This window comes from Podarcis tiliguerta (genome assembly GCF_965153285.1).
Source record: "Podarcis tiliguerta genome assembly, chromosome: 3".
Classification (NCBI taxonomy): domain Eukaryota; kingdom Metazoa; phylum Chordata; class Lepidosauria; order Squamata; family Lacertidae; genus Podarcis; species Podarcis tiliguerta.
The window spans coordinates 105,574,704-105,595,615 of record NC_139536.1 but is presented as its reverse complement, the minus strand read 5'-3'; the positions used below and the strand labels follow the sequence as shown (position 1 = coordinate 105,595,615).

The following is a 20,912-nucleotide window of genomic DNA, read 5'->3' as shown; positions in this document are numbered from 1 at the left end:
AAGGATTTTGACTGGTGGGTGAGACAATCTACCTATCAATCATGTGATGACATAATGATGTTATATGGCTGGCAGGCAGCCCTGCCCACCTGCCACACGGCCCACAAAGGAACAGGTCCCGGGAAACCAAAACGGTTTCCCAACTCTGCTCTAGCATAAAAACCTCATGGGCATTTTTACTGTGAAAATGCTATGCGTGGTGTATTAATGTATTAATGTATTTGCTCTCCCTAATCTCTCCTTCGTTTGGAGCTCATGTGAGTACACACACATATGCCTCCATCTGTCTGGTGCTGTCATTCCCTGTGCTGATTTCCCATTGAAAAGTGCTCCCAATGCTGTTATCCACCCTGCTGAAGCTGCTATTTTCAGCAGAGAAATTGTACTGCTGGCACTGCTAATGAGTGAGCCCCCATCTATGAGAAACTGTTGCGAAATTTCTCCAACCCACTGGAGGAGGTGATCTTTCTGATTTCTCTGCCCATATATATGGCGGCGAATTTCCAGAAGCATTTGTGCACAATTTTATTTATGTGAAACCAAGATCATTTATATCTCTGGAATGGAATATGCCACAAGTGGCTTCCTGGGTTTTCCCATGGTGCAAATGTGCCATTATTGATTATTCAGCTACAACGGTGCTTGGAACAGACAATCTCGTGTCCTTCTTCCAACCCAATAGCTTTCTGGCTTGGTGTAAGAAGATGGACCTCTGTCAGAAAGCAGCTCTCTGGAATGTGCTTGGAGTTTAATAACCAGAGGGTTTTGGTTTCTCCCCAACTGGAATTTATTCTACTCTGTTCCTCAAGAGAAAACACACACACACACACACACACACACACACACAGAGGGTCAGCCCAGTCAGAGAGGAAACATCTCAGACCCTCCCTCCAAATTTCTGTCCCTATGACTAGTGAGTATCTGGTAGCTTTAAGTCACTTGAAACCCCTAGCCAGGAAGGAGGTAGGGTATATGGAAGTTACTGAGAATTTTGTCAAATGATCTGTGTGAGAAAGAGATTGTGTGCAGGTTGTGCTCTTGTCCTCACATTTCCTGATGGAAAGATCCATCCTCAGCTGGGAGGGTGAGCAACTCAGAGACTGCTCTGAATGGCCAATCAAAAACCTGCAAGAAGGTTGTGAAGCACAGGCAGAGATGGGTGTGGCTTGGGGACAGGGGTGTGGCTTAGAAGGGTGTATGGCTTGGGGATAGTCCTAAGGACCAGACAGAGAGGGGTGGAGAGTCACATTCATTCCCCAGCTCTGAAATTCTTCACCGCTGTCCTAAGCTTATCTTTTCTCTCTCCTGATGTTGCCTCAGACCGACAACGGGGGAAGAGTTTGAGATGCAGAAGAAGAGTTTGGAGAAGGGCATTGGCTCAGTGCTGTGTATGCAGAAGCCCCCAGTTTCAATCACTGGGAGCTCCAGACAGAGCTGCAAGGGATCCCGCTCAAAGAGTCACTGCCAGTCAGTGTATACAGTCCTGAGCTCAATAGAGCAGTGATCTGACTTGGGATGGTAGCTTCCTAGACAGGCTCCAGAACACCAAGCATGGAGAGAAAAGCCTTGACAGTGTGCCCTTAGTCTAAACAAATTTTTCATTTTTTAGAATTTATCCTTTCCTGGTTCTCTTTCGTTTTCTAAGTAGACCTGGAACCCTATGTCTGTTCCCTGTAGAGGCAGGGGAAGATGGACTCTATAGAGGAAGTGGAACAATGCCTCTAAGTCTAGTCCCTCAGAAAATTATTTCCTCATTTGAAGACTCCTTCATTTACCTAGTAGGGAGGAACAAAGCACCAAACATTTCTTATCCATCACAATTGTATGAGAAGTTGGTTGAGACTAGCTTTTGCTGGCATGCTACCAGTAGTTGTCGCTTGGTGAATATGGCCAGCTAAAAATATTTGCAGCAAAAGCGAAAACATCTGCTCAGTTATTTTGCGTCCAATTTTTAAATAAAAGAAAGCTAATGGATGAACCCAGTATACCCAAATGAGTCCTATGTTCAGCCATCCTTTAGTTCTATTTATAACCCATTTCAACAGGGATAGTGATGATTGATTGCACATTATCTCCAAAATCCTGGGTGACCAGGTCACAGTTTGTGGGTGAGTTTAGTCCACAATAATCAGAAAAGCACTATTTGTTTGTTAATTACCTGTTGTTATTCTAGTAACCAATTTATCCACTATCTTTCACCACGAAAGTGAAGCAGCGGCACTGGCTGTAGGGTAACATTGCCTCAGGTTCTGCCAAAGGGAATTATGGGGGAAAGCAATATGGGTCCTCTTCCAACTGATGTCCCTTCAAAACACTGCATCAAGTGGCGGAGAATGTCATGCCTGGTGGCCAAATTCTGCCTTCCTGGGCTCTTCTATCCGAGATCCTTTCCTCAGAAACATCCTTCACTAGCTCTGCTTCAAACCCTCCTTAAATGTTCTTGCCTGGCTGGAATGTGTCCTTCAACTCAGATAACACCTCATCATTACCTGGATACAGACAGAGAGGCAGAGTCATCTGGATGGCTACTATTGCAGAAAGAAAACGCTGGAATTGATAGATATTTGCAGTGGTGGCTGATGCCCCATGAGGCTGGCAGGGCAGAAGGCAGGAAGTCATTAGGAAGTCCACTCACCTTTTCTGGTGGGTGGCGTTGTGGCCAGGCAGCTGTGATCTGATAGTGATCTGGCACGGGGGTGGGGATTGACACTCCTGGCTCGCATTGCCCTGGCCACATCATCAGAGCTGGGCAGGACCACACTCAGCGTGGTCCCGCTAGCCAATCAGTGCTGGTTGTGGGTGTGGCTACAGGAGATTTAACCACGGTGAGGCCAGGGGCCTCCCTCTCTCGCAGTGCTGGATTTATGTAGGGGGGGGGGAAGATTCAGGATCAGAAGGAGGGGCTCCCCCTCATGGTGGTTTACCCTTAGCTGGACTCCCTGCAGATGGGCAGGAGTTGAGATATAGCCGGGCTTCACCCAATGCTTAAGCCAAACCACTCACATCTGTAACCAATAAAGTTGTGGCCTATTTGAACCCATAAACCAAAATTACTTGTGTTACGTGTGTTTATTAACTACCAGGGAACTGTGGGTCATGGGGGCTGGAGAATGACAGACAAAAGCCACTCCTCTGATTGGATGTAAGGGCTGGCTGAGGGTGGACTGAAATTGGTGGGGGCAACTGTTACCCAACAGTTAAGCTTCCAGTGTACATTTGGTCCAGTCTAGCAAGGACTTTTCTTGCGTTATGGTCAGCTTGTTTTCATCTTAATGTGCGCTCTGCTCCTTTAATCTATAATCTCCTATAGCAATTATTGGAGGGGGGGGGCAGGCAAGGAGGCCTTTACCAGTGGGAGGTTCCTCTACCTACCCTAGGGCCAACAGACATTGCCTGTCCTGTGTGAAGGAACATCCGAAAACAGATCCTGTTTCAATGGGGCTGGCTGTTTGATGTGTGAGTATGAGGTTCTTGATTAATCTGTTGCATTTTATACATGTTCACCACTTTGAGGAGTCTAGTCAAAAGTCAAGGTATGAGTCTACTAAATGAACCAATTGGCTGAATGACAATTCACAGGCCACCAGACTAGCACCTCCACATGAACCGATTTCACTTTCCTGATTTAATGAGTTGCTTGCAGAGCAATGTCTTGGATTATTATTAACAGTGTGCCAGTGTGGTGTGGTGGTTAAGAGCGGTAGTCTCGTAATCTGGGGAACCGGGTTCGCGTCTCCGCTCCTCCACATGCAGCTGCTGGGTGACCTTGGGCCAGTCACACTTCCTTGAAGTCTCTCAGCCCCACTCACCTCACAGAGTGTTTGTTGTGGGGGAGGAAGAGAAAGGAGAATGTTAGCCGCTTTGAGACTCCTTAAAGGGAGTGAAAGGCGGGATATCAAATCCAAACTCTTCTTCTTCTTCTTCTAACATCAGATCCAATCAATTGTAATAAATTAATCAACTGAAGGTATACATAGATAAAGACACTCGTGCCCTTCAGATGCAATTACCCTTCTATGAAAACGACTAAAAACATAATACGAGCTTCCCCTCAACCCTCCTCCCGCTTAATCTGGTACTCATAAGCCAACCTCATTTGAATGTATATGTGAAACCAGAGTTATTACTGGAATGTATTTCAGTTAGAGAGGGATTTGATGAAATGTTATAAGTATCTGAGCCACTTGAGGGCTTCAGTTATTATTTTTTCTTTTCTTTTTTAAGAAAAAAGACAGGCTATGCTTACATACTGCAGCTTTGGCAGAAGCCTTAAGTCCATTTTGTTGTTTTTCCTCATCCCACCCCCTATTCCATTTTAGCAGCCTCAGATTCCCCATATGCTAGAAAGTGTTGGATTTCTGTTATGCAACTGTGCAGTTTTTGGAGTCACAAGACTCTGTTTACATTCCAGACTTTTGGAAGTCTCACGGGAGACGGATGTTGATGTTACTGATTTCCTGTTTCTTTGTCCAGTTGTTCACTGACTCTCACAGAGAGCAGATGCATATTCTTTTCTGTCCTGCATAGTTAGAAATAAACTTAGTGATGTAGCACATATTTCCATCTCTACAAATATGTAGCATATATTTCCATGCTGTTTGTATACTCTGCGGAATGGGGGAACGTGCCTGAAGCCTCATCAAAGCTTAGGTCGTTAATCACCATCGGAGGAGGAGAGCCTGATGGATTCTGAAGTATGTTGTGGAAGAGAGCTATTTCCCTAATATAAATCCCTAATATAAACCGAGGTAGATTTCTGCATGGAATATGCAAGTTAAAGACATTCATCACAGAAGGTTACGAATATGGATGTTTTTATTTGCCCCTGCATTTCCCCTGCTGAGTTGTTTGGTGTGCACAAAATCTTTTGAAGATAGCAATGACTTCTAAGCAATGCAATGGATACTGCTGGGGGGTTGGGATATCTATGGATCAGAAAATTAGATGTTCCCCCCCACACACACATTAAATTTTAAAATGTGACTCACATTGCAACAAGCATTTGATCAAATACTCATGGATATTTTTTTTAACACAATACTTTTTATTAATAAAGACATATTTTTTTTAGTGGAAAATAGAACCCCATTACAGTGGTACCTTGGTTTAAGAACAGTCCGGTTTAAAAACGATTTGGTTTACAAACTCAGCAAAACTGGAAATAGTGTCTTGGTTTGAGAACTTTACCTTGGTCTAAGAACGGAATCCGAATGGTGGAAGGGCACTGGGAGCGGAAGACCTCAATAGGGAAAGCCCGCCTCAGTTGAAAAACGGTTTTGGTTTAAGAATGGACTTCCGGAATGGATTAAGTTCATAAACTGAGGTACCACTGTACTTTCATTCTTCATCAGTTATCTGTTCTGAGCACATGGGCTCTGCTGCAATATTCCTTTGTCTTTGTCAAGGCCACTTTGTACAATACACCTTCTGGTGTGAACATTAATCTTCTTTAAAAAATAAATTTATAGTTTCTGATGCATAAAAGGGGCAGGGTACTATTGCACACTATAGGATGGGCTGTAGCTCAGGGTTAGAGCATATGCTTTGCAAATGATCCCAGGATCAATCCCTTGAACCCATGGGAGCAAAAGAAAAACCAATTGCGGGGCAACACATTCCCAAGCATACACATTCAGGTATATACCAGTAGTTTGTTTTTTTTTTGGAAAAGGTAACATCAGCCCTTGCTGAGATTGATGACAAAGATTAATGTTGGGAACTAATCTCTTGCTGCTGGTAAACACCAGAACACAGAAAACAAGGGGGCCCAATGAAAAGAATGCTCTGGGTGTTTTGTTTTGCCTTTTCATTGCTATCCCAGGAAGGCTATGCTACCAACCAATGTTACCAGTCGAGGCAAAGATCCAGTAAAGGTTTGGGCCACCAGGGGCTGTGTACCAGGAGTCAGCAAACTTTTTCAGCAGGGGGCCAGTCCACTGTCCCTCAGACCTTGGGGGGGGGGCAGACTATATTTTGAAGGGGGGGGGATCGGCCCAGTATACCTGAAGGAGCGTCTCCACCCCCATCGTCCTGCCCGGACGCTGAGGTCCAGCACCAAGGGCCTTCTGGAGGTTCCCTCACTACGAGAAGCAAAGCTACAGGGAACCAGGCAGAGGGCCTTCTCAGTAGTGGTGCCCACCCTGTGGAACGCCCTCCCATCACATGTCAAAGAGATAAACAACTACCTAACATTTATAAGACATCTGAAGGCAGCCCTGTTCAGGGAAGTTTTTAATGTGTGACATTTTAATGTATTTTCATCTTTGTTGGAAGCCATCCAGAGTGGCTGGGGAAACCCAGCCAGATGGGCGGGGTACAAATAAATAATAATAATAATAATAATAATTATTATTATTATTATTATTATTATTATTATTATTATTATTATTAAATGAACGAATTCCTATGCCCCACAAAAATCCCAGAGATGCATTTTAAATAAAAGCACACATTCTACTCATGTACAAACACCCTGATTCCCGGATCATGTGTGGGCCGGACTGAGAAAGCGATTGGTCTGGATTCGGCCCCTGGGCCTTAGTTTGCCTACCCATGCATTATACCTTTGAAGCACATCCTTTCCAAAGAATATTGGGAACCTCACAAAGCTTCCAGTTCCCAGCGCTCTTTCCAAGCAACAGTTCCCAGGATTCTTTGAGGAGGTGAATGTGCTTTTTTTTTAATTGCTTTTTATCAAATTTTTCGCAAACAAAAATAAAACAAAATAAAACAATCTTTTACAGTCATAATTTTATGTCATCTTCTTTACACTGCGTATATTCACGCCCAGACTTCCTTCCTTCCTGCTTTGGTTTTCTTAATATATATCTTCTCTTGTAGATTCTTATTCACCTTCCATTCACAGGATTTATATCAACCCTGCTGTAGTCTTTAAACTTCTACAGTTAGATCTGTAGAATGCCACAAATTTACCCCACTCTTCTTCAAACTTTGTCCCTTTTTGGTCTCGAATTCTGTAGGTCATTTTAGCTAATTCTGTATACTCAAAAAATTTAGCCTTCCATTCCATTATCGTTGGGGTCTCCTGTAGTTTCCATTTTTGAGCTACCAGTATTCTAGCTGCTGCAGTAGCATATTGGAATAATTTATGGTCCTCCTTCTTAACTTCCTCCCCTATGATCCCTAATAAAAAAGTTTCTGGTTTTTTCGGGAATGTGTACTTAAGAAATTTCTTCAGTTCATTATATATTAAATCCCATTTTTTTTCATCTTTTCACACTCCCACCACATGTGGTAGAGATCCCCATCTTTTACTTTACATTTCCAACAGGCTTTATTACTCAATTTATACATTTTGGCAAATTTAACCGGGATGATATACCACCGGTACATCATTTTTCCTAAATTTTCTCTTAAGGTGGAGCATGCTGTAAATTTCATCCCTTCATTCCATAATTTAACCCATTTGTCGTATTCAATATTATTCAGTAATATTGAATACGAGGAGGTGAATGTGCTTTTAAGAGAATGGGTTGACTTTAGCATTGTGCTATTACAAATGTTCCGTTTACAACAAGCATATCAGCTTGCCATAAGGAACAAACCCCACGTCTCCTCTCCTGTGCACTGTTCGAAAGGCTCTCCCAAGTCTCTGGGCCAATTTTGAGGGCTCGCAGCGGGTGGAGAGAGGGGGAAGCCCTGTTGCATTTGTAGAAGCTCTTGCAGCTGCTGCTGCTGCTGCTAGATGAATCTCACCTATAGTGTATGCAGATGCAGCCTAAGCCCATGTTTTTAGAGAGTGGGTTCCTGATGGGGGCAGAAAACCTGAAGGCAGCTGAGAGACCTAAATATAACTCTGAGTTCTTATGCTGACATGTGAATGACTGTTTGAGTCTAGATATACTTGCTTTGGGTTTCAAGTTATGTGAAATGATTGACTTGTGATCCGATGAATCTGCTTTATTATAGGAAAGCAGACAGACATTTATGTTGCTTTGACTAAAGTACTATTCACCCCTTGGCATGTGGCTTGGTCAGAGTTACTCAGTTCTTCCACACTTCTACATGGGCGGACAGGGGACAGGCAGGTGTGGAGGACTCCCTGGTCCTGAATGGGGTAACTGTGCCCCGAAGGACCATGTTTGCAGCCTGGGAGTCATTCTGGACTCACAGCTATCCATGGAGGCGCAGGTCAATTCTGTGTCCAAGGCAGCTGTTTATTAGCTCCAAGTGGTATGCAGGCCAAGACCCGATCTGCCCGTGGACTGTCTTCCCAGAGTGGTGCATGCTCTAGTTATCTCTCGCTTGGACTACTGCAATGTGCTCTATGTGGGGCTACATTTGAAGGTGACCTGGAAACTACAACAAATCCAGAATGTGGCAGCTAGACTGGTGACTGGGAGCAGCTGCCGAGACCACATAACACCGGTCTTGAAAACCTACATTGGTTCCCAGTATGTTTCTGAGCACAATTCAAAGTGTTGGTGCTGACCTTTAAACCCCTAAATGGCCTTGACCCAGTATACCTGAAGGAGCATCTCCACCCGGATTGTTCTGCCTGGACACTGAGGTCCTGGGCTGAGGGCCTTCTGGCAGTTCCCTTGCTGCTAGGAGCCAAGTTACAAGGAACCAGGCAGAGGGCCTTCTTGGTAGTGGCACCCACCCTGTGGAATGCCCTCCCATCAGATGTCAAGGAAATAAACAACTACCAGACTTTTAGAAGACATCTGAATGCAGCCCTGTTTAGGGAAGCTTTTAATGTTTAATAGACTATTGTATTTTAATATTCTGTTGGAAGCCGCCCAGAGTGGCTGGGGAAACCCAGCCAGATGGGTAGGGTATAAATAATGAATTATTATTATTATTATTATTATTATTATTATTATTATTACTGCTTTGCACAAGCAGCATGCAAGTCAGAGCACAGAACAACACAGCAATAGCATGGGACTATCTGGGCTGTACCATGCCAGCATGCAGGTGGAAATTCACATTCTTAGAAAGTCTCCCATACAAGAAATGTTGCCTGCACATAAAAAAATAACATGCCAGGGAGAAGGATTCTAGTGCAGTCTTGCAGAACGGTGTTTTTTTTAGTGAGTAGCAGTGGCTTCCACCCCCATGGAGGAACATTCCATCTTGTGACCCCCCCTCCCATCAGTCCAAAGTGGTATAGTCCAGCCCTTCCTCATTGGCTGCCAGAAATCAAGCCATAGCTGCCACCCAGGGAGCATTCAATCAACATGAGATGGGCAAGATGGGAAAAGTTCAGAGGTTAAGAATAAAGCCAGGTGGTGGAGGAAGGACCTTATGGAAACCACAAAATGGCAACCCCATTCCTGCCTGGGAAGAAAGGGTGAGTGAAGATCTACACCAGCAACAAGAGGGTGATAAATATCTCCATAGGGATCTGCTGCCCTTGTGGATCTTGCTACCAGAGGCGGTTGCCTCACCTTGTCTCATGGGTGGACCGGCCCTGGATGCTTCAGAAAAGATGGTGGCAAAGCTACATTTTTATTTATAAAAAGTATGAACATTCTACTTACTGCTCAAAAGGTATGCAGCAGGGGGTCCTGGGTTGCTCTGATTATGATATTATGATGTATCTATAGATACCTAGGGGTAAGTACTGGCATGGAATACCTTATGGATGATGCTCTGTTAGGATTTCATCTGAAGCTGGATCATGAAGTTCAGGTCTAGTTTCAGTAGCTCATAAGATCAGGCCATTAGTTACAAATAAAATTGTAAGAGTGAACACCAACATAGGCTTCACTGGCAAATTATTTTTGTAACCTCAAGTAAAGGTAAAGAGACCCCTGACCGTTAGGTCCTGTTGCGGGTGACTCTGGGGTTGCGGCACTCATCTCACTTTACTGGCCAAGTGAGCCGGCATACAGCTTCCAGGTCATGTGGCCAGCATGACTAAGCTGCTTTTTGGTGAACCAGAGCAGCGAACGGAAACACCGTTTACCTTCCCGCCGGAGCGGTACCTATTTATCTACTTGCACTTTGATGTGCTTTCAAACTGCTAGGTTGGCAGGAGCAGGGACTGAGCAATGGGAGCTCACCTTGTTGCGGGGATTTGAATCGCCGACCTTCTGATTGGCAAACCCTAGGCTCTGTGGTCTAACAAACAGCACCACCCGCTTCCAACCTCAAGTAGGTTTGTGGTTTATTTCATTAGTTGTGATAATCCCCTAAAGCACTAACAGCACAAGCCTAGGCATGCCTACACAGAAAGATGTCTCACTGAGTTCAATGGGACTTACTCCCAGGTAAGTATATATTGGATTGTAGCCTTAAGGTGTTATGCAAACCGAAGAAGCATTACTTAGTGTGTTACTTTTTTGACTTGGTTTTAAAAAAAGAATTACTGTATTTGTGATGGAATAAAGTACAGGGTCTTCATCATCGTTGACAAATCTGTCTAGAATCAGCAGCCTTTTAACTTCTTGTTTTGCTTCTCATTTATTACAATAGGTAATGACCAACTTATTTGTGTTGAGGGGGGAGAAATGCCCTTCATAATGCAAAACGTTCTAACCAGATATGTTAGATTTTGGGTCAGATAATTATTTTTTTCAAGTGAAGTCAGTAATAACAAAAAAGGTTGGAAAATACATGGCTTTCATATTGTGCATAATTTTTAAAAAATCATTAATAAATAAACCCCCTCCATCATGGAAATAATTATGAAGCACTTATAAAGGCAACGCGCTATAGGTCTATGGTAAACATGCAAATATATTCAACAAGCAACACAAAATTGGTTGTAGTAGTCACTGCTGAATTCACATTCCAATAGGGTCTACACAGCATTTCCCCCTGAATGGTGAACATGTCAACTAGAATCTTACAAACACTTGGATTTCAACTTGGGAAATGCCCTTTCACTTGCTGGACATCTTGAGGTTGGTGTTTGACTCCCAAAGCGTGACTCTAAATAATGAATACAAATATTGTGACACTGGAGTCAACACAGACTAAAACAAAGAATCGCCCACATTGCTAGCTGAGCCCAGTCACTAAGTCTTTCTTCTCCAGATGACTTGGGTCCCCAGACACATCGTATGTTGCCCTATAAAGGAGGATTTGAAACTGGATGGCCAATGGGATTCTTTTGTTTACTTTTTCCACTCGAAAAATGAAGTTGTCGCATCCATGTGAGGTCTTCCGCTTCTGCAATAACACTTTCCTTCTCTCTGCTCTCCTGTGGATCTCCCCCAACATCTGGTTTGGTCCCTCCCTCTAACACTCTCTAGGAGAGATTTACTGGGGCGCAGTGGGGAGGTGGAAGAGGAGAAGAAGGAGAGTTGTGTTGCCCCAATGGGGAGTCTTTGCATGAATGGGATGACTTCATTGGGTACGGCCCCAAGACTCCTGCTGCTACATTACAAGCTGCACACAACCAGGCCTGCACAACATCTGTGCAACTCACCAAATGGGACACAGCTTGCTAGCTATGCATTGTGGCTTGTTATGTGTGCTGTAGCCTTCTGTTTCTGCAGGCCAAGAACGGTTAAGGTGGTATGCTGAGCTGTTGGCAGGCCACAGCAGGTGACTGCAGCGGTGTGTGTTTAGTTTGGTGTTCACAAATTGTGCAGGCCTGTCTGAAACAAAGGCAATGGTGGGGCTGCGGGAGTTTGAGCATAAGCAAAATCAGCATCCAGCTATAGGCATATGTCATAAGTGGCATATGTCACTCAACTGCAGCCTTTGCAATTGAAATATTTTCACAACTGGAAAGCTTACCTCTTGGCAAGCAAATCTCTATCTGGACACTTTCTGTGGCCACTGATGATTTGATATAGCTGTCTGTTTGACATGATAAATATAAATATGCAATTCAGCCCTTGGCATAAGGTCCTGTGTATTCTGTAAGATACTCATTGCTTCTGGACAATACTGTAATCTTTACACATTATTTCCAAGGGGAGAAAAAGTATCTTGTATTGCTCAGCAAGTTGAATGTTTGCAAAATGAAGATGTACATTTGACTAACACAGATGAAAAGTTTTTGTCAACATTCTGAGCTGTTAAAGTGTGTGTGTTCCTTTCTCATCAAAAGGGATAGAAAAGTAGGAAAGATCTCACTCAAATGCTTATTAACTTACATCTACCACCTCTACCAGCACGACCGCTATGACATCAAAGTACTGTAAATTATCAAAAGCAATGTACAGAAAATTACAAATTCATTTCAAAATACGTCACATTGCTACAACTGAGATAAAAAGTGCTTGTTTGTTTTTGTCAGGAAAAAAGTCCTTCTGAAGTAGAAGTGCCACCTTGCTTCGGTTTCAAATAAAAATTGGATGCTCCATCTGGGTTGTGCTACAAGTAACGTCCTTCTGCTTCGATAGTTGACAGAGCAACGCCACCGATGGATTGTGAAAGGTGCACCCCCCCCCCACAGGAGTATTAACTGTCAACATGCCTGGTTACCAAGCAAAGGGGAAAAAGTATCTTCATAAACTCAGAGAAGTCTCCTTCATCGTGTGCCAGCAGTGGTAGCTCAACAGAGGTGCCTTCAGCCTACTTGCCAGTTTTCATCCAGCTCCTCCAGAAGAAACAAAAAGCGAGGGGAGTACCCTACTGGATTTAGTGATGCCTGTATTGCCTCATGAGAGGCACTATGCAAGAAGGAGGCCCAGCCAGTTTCAGAAATGGGTGTCTCAACAGTTCCTGCGCTGTTCCTCTCTGGGAAGGCTCCCTCACCAACATCAAGTCTAAGAAGCCACGGAGTACCGAGGAAACCTGGAAAAGCAAAAGCAACATTGTGAAGAAGGCAGCACCTAAATGATTGGTGCTGCAGCCTTCTGTCATTTAATAGCAGTGTGCAGCATCGCTGTGGGACTTTCATGTGTTCAGGAGTTCATTATCCAAGACCCGGTCTATGCATGCATCACAGCGAAGGTGAGAATAAGGTGGTGAAGTCCTCTATTGTGCCTCTTCAGGCTAGTAATCTTGCAAGAAATGGAAACAAGTGGCTTATAACAGGAGCCGATTTCATGAGCAGGTGTGTGAAGGTGTGTGCAAATCATTGAGCAGGTATGTGCCAAACAGCGCTCTGTTCATAGCCCCAACCACTTCCTCTTTCTCTGAACCCCAAATAACCCCAAAGGTACCAAGGGTGAACAAAAGGGGAAGCTTTGGCTTTGGGGCAGAGGATTACATTCTGAGCAGAGGGTCCAGGAATGCCAGCATCCAACTACAGTATTTTTTGCTCTATAAGACGCACCAGATGACAAGACACACCTAATTTTTGGAGGAGGAAAATAAGAAAAAAAATATTCTGAATCTCAGAAGCCAGAACAGCAAGAGGGATCACTGCGCAGTGAAAGCAGCAATCCCTCTTGCTGTTCTGGCTTCTGGGATAGCTGCGCAGCCTGCATTCGGTCCATAAGAAGCACACACATTTCCCCTTACTTTTTAGGAGGGAAAAAGTGAGTCTTACAGAGTAAAAAATATGGTAACTCTAAGAAGAGGCAGTTTGAGGACCTAATTGTTCAGGGATGTGCTTGAGGATGAATCTAGTTGCATCTGTATCTGCTTGGCCACTGTGAAAACAGGATGCTGGACTAGAAGGGCCATTGACCTCCTTCTGCAGGCCTCTCTTTAGGTTCTTATGAAGGTAGCTGGTAATGAGCACAAGGCTTCAGTCCATCAGTGCTTAAAGTGATGATGGGAGATTAGGGATGCACTAACTCAGGGCTAGGGAACCTTTGGCCCTCCAGTTTTTGTGAGACTCTAACTCCCATCAGCCCCAGCCATTACAACCATCACCAGGGATGATGGGACTTAGGTTTGTTTGTTTATACTTTTCAAATTTGTACATTTCACTAATTTTAAAATGACTTTGACATTTCAAAACTTCCTTCTCCCTCTTTCTGCAGTTTCTTAAATTCGTTTTTAATGTCTTTTGCATATCCAAATTAACTCAATTTGCTCATTTATTCATCTTCTTTAAATTTATACTCGTATAAAACTGCAGTTTATTACAATAACCCTGCAATGTTTTTATCTGTTTATAATTTATCCATAAACCATTTTCATTATTTTGTTTTAAAAAATGTTATCTTGATTTCTTATTCTTCCAGTAAGTTTCAGCATTTCTGCATATTTCTTAACAATAAAATAATAATAAAAAATTATTTATATCCCGCCCTCCCCAGCCAAAGCCAGGCTCAGAGAGGCTACCAACAGTAAAAATAGCACAATTTACATAAAATTACAGTCAATTAATTGAAATACATTCTAAAATCAATTCAGAATCAAATTGATGGCAATCATTGGGCTAGAGTTCTATGAGGATTACAGAAGCAGGGGGTCAGACTGTGCCTTGGCCAAAGGCCTGGTGGAACAGCTCTGTCTTGCAGGCCCTGCAGAAAGATGTCAAGTCCCACAGGGCCCTAGTCTCTTGTGACAGAGCGTTCCACCAGATCCACAGATTTGTATCCATCCTTTCTTTGCTGGGACTTCTGCTTCTTTCCATTTTGGGGCAAGTAACATTCTTGCTGCTGTAGTACCATACATGAATAAGTTTCTATGCAGTTTAGGTAGTTCTGTCCCTATGATTCCCAAAAGAAAAGTTTCTGGGACTTATGAACCAGCAACATCTGTAGGGCCAAAGGTTCCCCAGCTGCCCACAACCCTTCAGTCATGTATTTATTACCCTTGTCTATCACCTTCCACACATCAGAGGGCAAAGGTCTGCAGTGGTGAGCTTTATTTGGAGATGTAGGCTCCCTGTGCATAGTTTAGACTGAGTCATGATCATGCAGGGAGCCTTAGAGGCATAGAGCAGCTTCACCACTACAGACCTTGTCCTCCAATGATGTTTATGTGGGTAACATAGGGCGACAGAGATGTGAAGACAGGAGCCATCAAGCATGTTCTTTGCTCTCTCCCTCATGCAATTCTATTTGCCTGAGGCTCAGAATGACTGACCAGGGCTTTCATGAAAGTGTGGACCCTCTGACCTTATGTAGATCCTTCACCCTTGGTGGTAAATTGTCTCGGATCCTGCGCATTGCCTGGAGAGGTGGCTCATTGAAATAAGGCGGCTCTCCATCGATCATCTCTATGACCATGATGCCGAGGGACCAGATATCCACCTGCAATATATATCCATGTGTTAAAGGCTGAAAGGTGCTGCACACAGATGTCTGATCCCCATAGAGACATTGTCCTATCAACATTTTAAAAAGAGTTAAGTCTGCTTGGTGAAAATCTCTCCTGAAGGACTGATGACACAGGGTGGATCTACACACAGGGGAAAAGCCTGCTACGAATAAGTCAGAAATTAAATCGTTAAAACAAAAGAAAAAATGCTATGTGAAATTTTTTTTGCTCTGCAGTGCCATCTGGCGTTGCATGTTTATAACGCATTCAAAACATTTTTATTTATTTTTTACTAATGTAGCTGAGTCCCAAGAGTGAGATTACACATTTAGTTCAGGGTAGCTCTGGAAAGATATCTAATCCCAACCCAAGCAGTGCTTTTTAAAAATCTGGAATTTCTTCTCCTGCTGGAATAGACAGTGTTACCAGTTTCCATGCACTGGGTTTCACTGGGTATCGCTGCCTATGCTTAAATATAGTAATGCCATTGAAACTAGAAATTAGTCAGTTAATTAAGTCAAAATCTAGTGTGTTTGTAATTCTCGGCCTTTTGGAGAAGATCAAGTGCAGTACAGTTAATCCTTGATTGTATAATGATCCCTGACTCTGGTTCAGTGAATGTTAACATTTTTCTAATTCGAACTGAGATTGATTATGAGTTAGTTTATATTTTCTGTGCTTGCACAGTCAGCATGTAGATTTTGTGGGGGGTGGGGTAGCTAAATTCGAAGATGCTGCAAATTGTTGTTATAACTTTTAATTGAATGTGTCATGCTGGATGATTCGGGATTCAGTGAACAAATAATAATAATAATAATAATAATAATAATAATAATAATAATAATAATATATTAGGTATACCCTGCCCATCTGGCTGGGTTTCCCCAGCTACTCTGGGCGGCTCTCAACAGAATATTAAAAACACGATAAAACAACAAAGAAATAATAATGAAGTGTGCATGCACACGAAAGCTTATACCCAGAACAAACTTAGTTGGTCTCTAAGGTGCTACTGGACAATTTCTTTATTTTTTTCAATAATATTTTTGACAGGGTGAGTTTGCCCATCAACTACAGGCACCCTGGCCCAAGAAATCATCTGAGCAGAAATCCTGTTTAGTGGGTAGGTTTATTTATTTATTTAAGAAAATACTCAACACCAGAAAGCTAAAACGCAGTATTAAATAATGAACCGTGGTTTATTTTGCAACCTCAGTATGATAGGCCCTAAAATGCGATGTCCTTATCTTATGTGCAGCCGTAAGGCATGATGGGTTTTTCACTTTGCACTGAGTAATATATTACATAATCAATGCATCCCAAATGGTCACTTACACTTTTCCCTTTCTAAACATGCAGGACAACACCTAAACAACCAAGGACGACACTGGATGGAGAAAAGTATCAAGCAAACTGCTGGTACATGAGAATCCTTGCAGCAATTTCTGAGACCCTGATAGCGAAATTGCTGCAAAGGCCTGTCCGTTCCCATGAAGCTTCTCCCATGGGAAAAGGTTAAATGTGCAAGGACATTTTGAAGCTGTGGCTTGTAGCCAATGCTAGTTCTACCCACTGAAATCAATGCACGCGAATAACATAGGCACCAGGGCCATCTTAAGTATATCTGGCGCCATCGTGCCAGAAGCTTTGCAGGGCTGAAGGAGGCGGGCAGCAGCTGGAGGGCGGCTCTTCCAGCAGGGAAGAGGCTGAGGCTCTGGGCACAGCGCTGCTTCAGCGAGGCGGGCGAGGGCGGCGAGCTGATGCCAGGAGGAGCCACATCCAGCCTCCGCCTCTTCCCTGGAGCCCTCCAGAACTTGGCGCCCTGGCACCCCGCGCCACTCGCCTCTATGGGCAAGATGCCCCTGACAGGCACATTGATTTCAATGGGTCTCCTCTTGAGTAGAACTTAGTTGGATGGAGCCCTCCGCTGGTATTCATAGGGACCATAAGACTGGCTACTTGGGGTTCCACAATGCACCCCAGTGCAGCAGAAATAGAGATGGGGCCACACAGGGCGACTTTACTGGACCTGCTGAAACACCTGCTCCACTGGGCTCTTCCATCAACTACAGTGGTACCTCGGGTTAAGAACTTAATTCATTCCGGAGGTCCGTTCTTAACCTGAAACTGTTATTAACCTGAGGTACCATTATAGCTAATAGGGCCTCCTGCTGCTGTTGCGCCGCCACCACACGATTTCTGTTCTCATCCTGAAGCAAAGTTCTTAACCCGAGGTACTATTTCTGGGTTAGCGGAGTCTGTAACCTGAAGCGTCTGTAACCTGAAGCATCTGTAACCCGAGGTACCACTGTATTTATTACCTGGCAACAGTGATAACATAAGGCTGCAGTAAAGGGAGCAGTGGGAAGCAGGGGCACATTATTATTATTATTATTATTATTATTATTATTATTATACCACCTTATACCCGGGGATCTCAGGGCGGTTCACAAAACAAAATCAAGATATAAAAACCACAAAATACATAATAAAAATGACAACCCAATAACTCCCCCCCCCAAAAAAAAACCACCCCAAATTTTAAAAGGGCTTAGGATGACATTCAAATCAAGCAAAGGTCTGGTTGAAAGGAACATTTTTGCCTGGCGCCTAAAGGTGTATAATGAAGGTGCCAGGTGAACTTCCCTGGGGAGAGCATTCCACAGATGGGGGCCACTGCAGAGAAGGCCTGTTCTCATGTTGCCACGCTCCAGCCCACTCGAGGAGGAGACACACGAAGAAGGGCCTCAGAAGATGATCTCAGGGTCCGGGTAGGTTCATATGGAAAGAGGCCGTCCTTGAGGTATTGCGTTCCTGAGCCGTTTAAGGCCTTATAGGTCAAAACCACCACTTTGAATTGACCCCAGAAAATAATTGGCAGCCAGCACAGTCGGACCAGGATCGGTGTAATATGCTCAAACCATCTTGTTCTGTTGAGCAATCTGGCTGCTGAATTCTGCACTTCTCTGAGAAGCCAGATCCATTTGGCTCTTCCTTTCCATTTTAGCTTCTCATTATAAGAACTGTCATGTAGCTTTAAAAATAATGGTGCCTGGGTTTGTTTGCTCTCCTCTTCCCTCCTCCTCCCTTTTCCCACCTTTCCTTTTGTGCTGTTTCTTTTAAAGTGTAAGCTGTGCGTAGGGACAATCTTTGTTTTGCTTCATGGCATGTAAGCTGGTCCAGAAGTCTTTTTTGCTTTGACGATAATGTGCTTCTGTTAATAAATGTTTGATGGAACGGTTGATAAAATGAATATATGTTGCTGTATGGAACAAAACACCAGTTGTACTTACCTCTGTTCCATAAGGCAGTCTGGAGATCACTTCAGGTGCCATCCAATAGGGGGTTCCAACAAGTGATTTCCGTTTCGGAACGTCTTTTGAAACCTGGGCACAGAATCCAAAATCTGACAATTTTATCTGAAATTTAGAAAAAAACCAAATAAATATCACATCAGAGAAATAATCCAGTGAGCAGTGTTCAGACATATTTAGCAGATGCCCATCATTTTAGCTGTACAGTATTGATATTTATTCTCTGTTAAAACTAAGCAAGGCTCTGCTTTGGTAAGTGATGGAATTGCATATTTCCCAAAGTAGCCAAGATAAAGCTTACTGGGAAATGTGCAGGTAGGGGTTAATACCACAGAGTAAGCTGTCCAAACAGACTTACCTATGTCCACTTCCCCTCACCTTGGGAGGAACTAGGTAATCAAGCCTAGGAATATCTAGGAAAATCCTCAATGATACACTGGGCAATAGATATCGGTCATAATATAGATATGGAAACATGGAAACGATTGTGGAATACGGATATAAAATTTACAGCCTGTTATGGTTTAAGAGAAAATTATATGAAAATAATATATCATTGGTATCTAATGCTGAGTAAACTGGCAAAAATGTATAAATCCAAATCAAACAAATGTTGACAAGGTAAAGAGAAAGAAGGTTGTTTTTACCATATGTGGTGGCCTTGCAGTAAGGTTAAAGCTTACTGGGAAATGATATATAATGAATTGAAAAGGATGTTCAAAATAACGTGTGTGTGTGTGTGTGTGTGTGTGTGTGTGTGTGTAAACAAACCCCCAGAAGCTTTTCTATTGGGAATTATAGGGTAGAACTACCTAAATTATATAAAAATTATTTATGTATGCTACTACAGCAGCAAGAATGCTACTTGCCCCAAAATGGAAAGAAGCAGAAGTCCCAGCAAAGGAAGAATGGATACAAAAACTTATGGAATATGCAGAAATGGTGAAACTTACTGGAAGAATAAGAAATCAAGATAACTAACTTTTTATTTAAAAAATGGAAATGGTTTATTGAATGTTTACAGATAAATTGCAAACCAATAAAAACATTCGCAGGATTATTGGAGTAACCTGCAGTTTCATAAGAGTATATATTTAAAGTAGATAATTAAATGAGCCAATTAAATAAATCTGAATATGCAGAAGATACTTTAAAAATAAATAAATTCAAGGAACCGCAGAAAGGGGGGAGGAAGTGAAGCTCTGAAATGTTAAAATGATTGTAAAATTAACGAAATGTATAAAACTGAAAAGTACAATTTTGAAAAAAAACATAACAAAACAAAACACAAAGTAGCCAAGATAAGGGGAAATGAATAAGGTTCATCCAGGGATGTGCTGGAAAATGAAGACCGTTGGTTAGGCTGGGAGGGAAACTTGTCTGAAATCCTGGAGAGCAATGTAGACAATTCAGAATTTCAGTAAGAAATTCATTTTGCAAGCACCTCCATCATGTCTCGAGCCTTTTTTCTCTTGGCTTTAATATACTCTAATTACAATAGACATTTTGTAAGCGCGCACAGCAGCTTGGCCAGCTCTGCTAGCAAAACAGCGATGTACTTAGAGCAAAATGAGGAACTATTCTTTTTATGAATTCATAGCAGAACCAGTTTTTTAGAATGTCATTGTCCATCCAGATAACCAGATAGCACCTATTGTGATGCCCTGGCAGAAGGCTTGTGGTTGAGCCCCGAGTCTTTGGGTTTGCATGCCAGAAACAGGAAAGGCAACACACCAGGTTTCCAGCTCATTTGTCATGTCGGGCTACAGTTTGGGATCCAGAACAGAAAGTTGAAGGAAGAGTTAATAAGGAAGTTGCAATCGTAGAGACCAGCGTTTTATTATAAGCGTTGTCTGTCTGGTTTTTTGGCTTCGGTGCGTATGTTACTTTTAATCAAGTTCTTCTTGCCCATTTCTCCTACCCACGAGTTGAAAAAAAGAAAAGCGAAAGAAAGGATGGTTGCTATTTGTAAAACAAAGGCACCCATAAGCACAAGCTTCTTTTTATACCATTACAGAATAGATGCAGCCAAGGCAAGTTTTCGGTGCCAGATCCATTTCCCTTGCTGTAGGAGCGCAAAAAAGGTTTTTGCATGTCGATTGCTCCTCTGAATAGATAAAAGAGACGCTCCTTTTTAAAAAAAGAAGAGGAGGAGGAGGAGGAAAAATGAAAGGATTATACAACCTCTCATGACAAAATGTGCATTGTAGAGAGTAATAGGCATAATGAGGCTTTGTATGCATATCTACAAAGCAGAGAGGAGATGGCTTTTCATCAGCACCTCTTCTTTTTTTAAAAAAAAGCAAAACCGAAGAACATCTATTCATGATGATGGAAATAATTTTCTTTCCTTTTTGATGTTGGTCTATCACTCTCTCTGAGAAACTCTGCGAGCGGTCAACTCTATCGCAACTGTGCAGTGGGTTTGTGAGTGATCGAGGGTGTGCAAGGGCAACTTGAAACCTTGTGAAGTCAATAGGATTTTTGTGGGATGTAACATCACTGAAGCAG

At 42.9% G+C, this 20,912-nt stretch overlaps 1 protein-coding gene across 5 annotated transcripts in view; it reads right to left on the bottom strand.

Moving 5' to 3' along the window:
* Nucleotides 1–10,118: 10,118 nt before the first annotated feature.
* The window catches only part of PAK5 (p21 (RAC1) activated kinase 5), a 114,150-nt gene continuing 103,356 nt past the window's right edge, over nt 10,119–20,912 (bottom strand). For all 5 annotated transcript variants that reach the window (XM_083431944.1, XM_083431946.1, XM_083431947.1 and 2 more), the window contains 3 exons: nt 18,381–18,506; nt 14,946–15,080; nt 10,119–12,720 (listed from right to left, as the gene is read on the bottom strand). In XM_083431944.1, the coding sequence (XP_083288070.1) occupies nt 12,565–12,720; nt 14,946–15,080; nt 18,381–18,506 (417 nt within the window). In that variant the 3' untranslated portion in view covers nt 10,119–12,564. The remainder of the gene's footprint in view (nt 12,721–14,945; nt 15,081–18,380; nt 18,507–20,912) is intronic.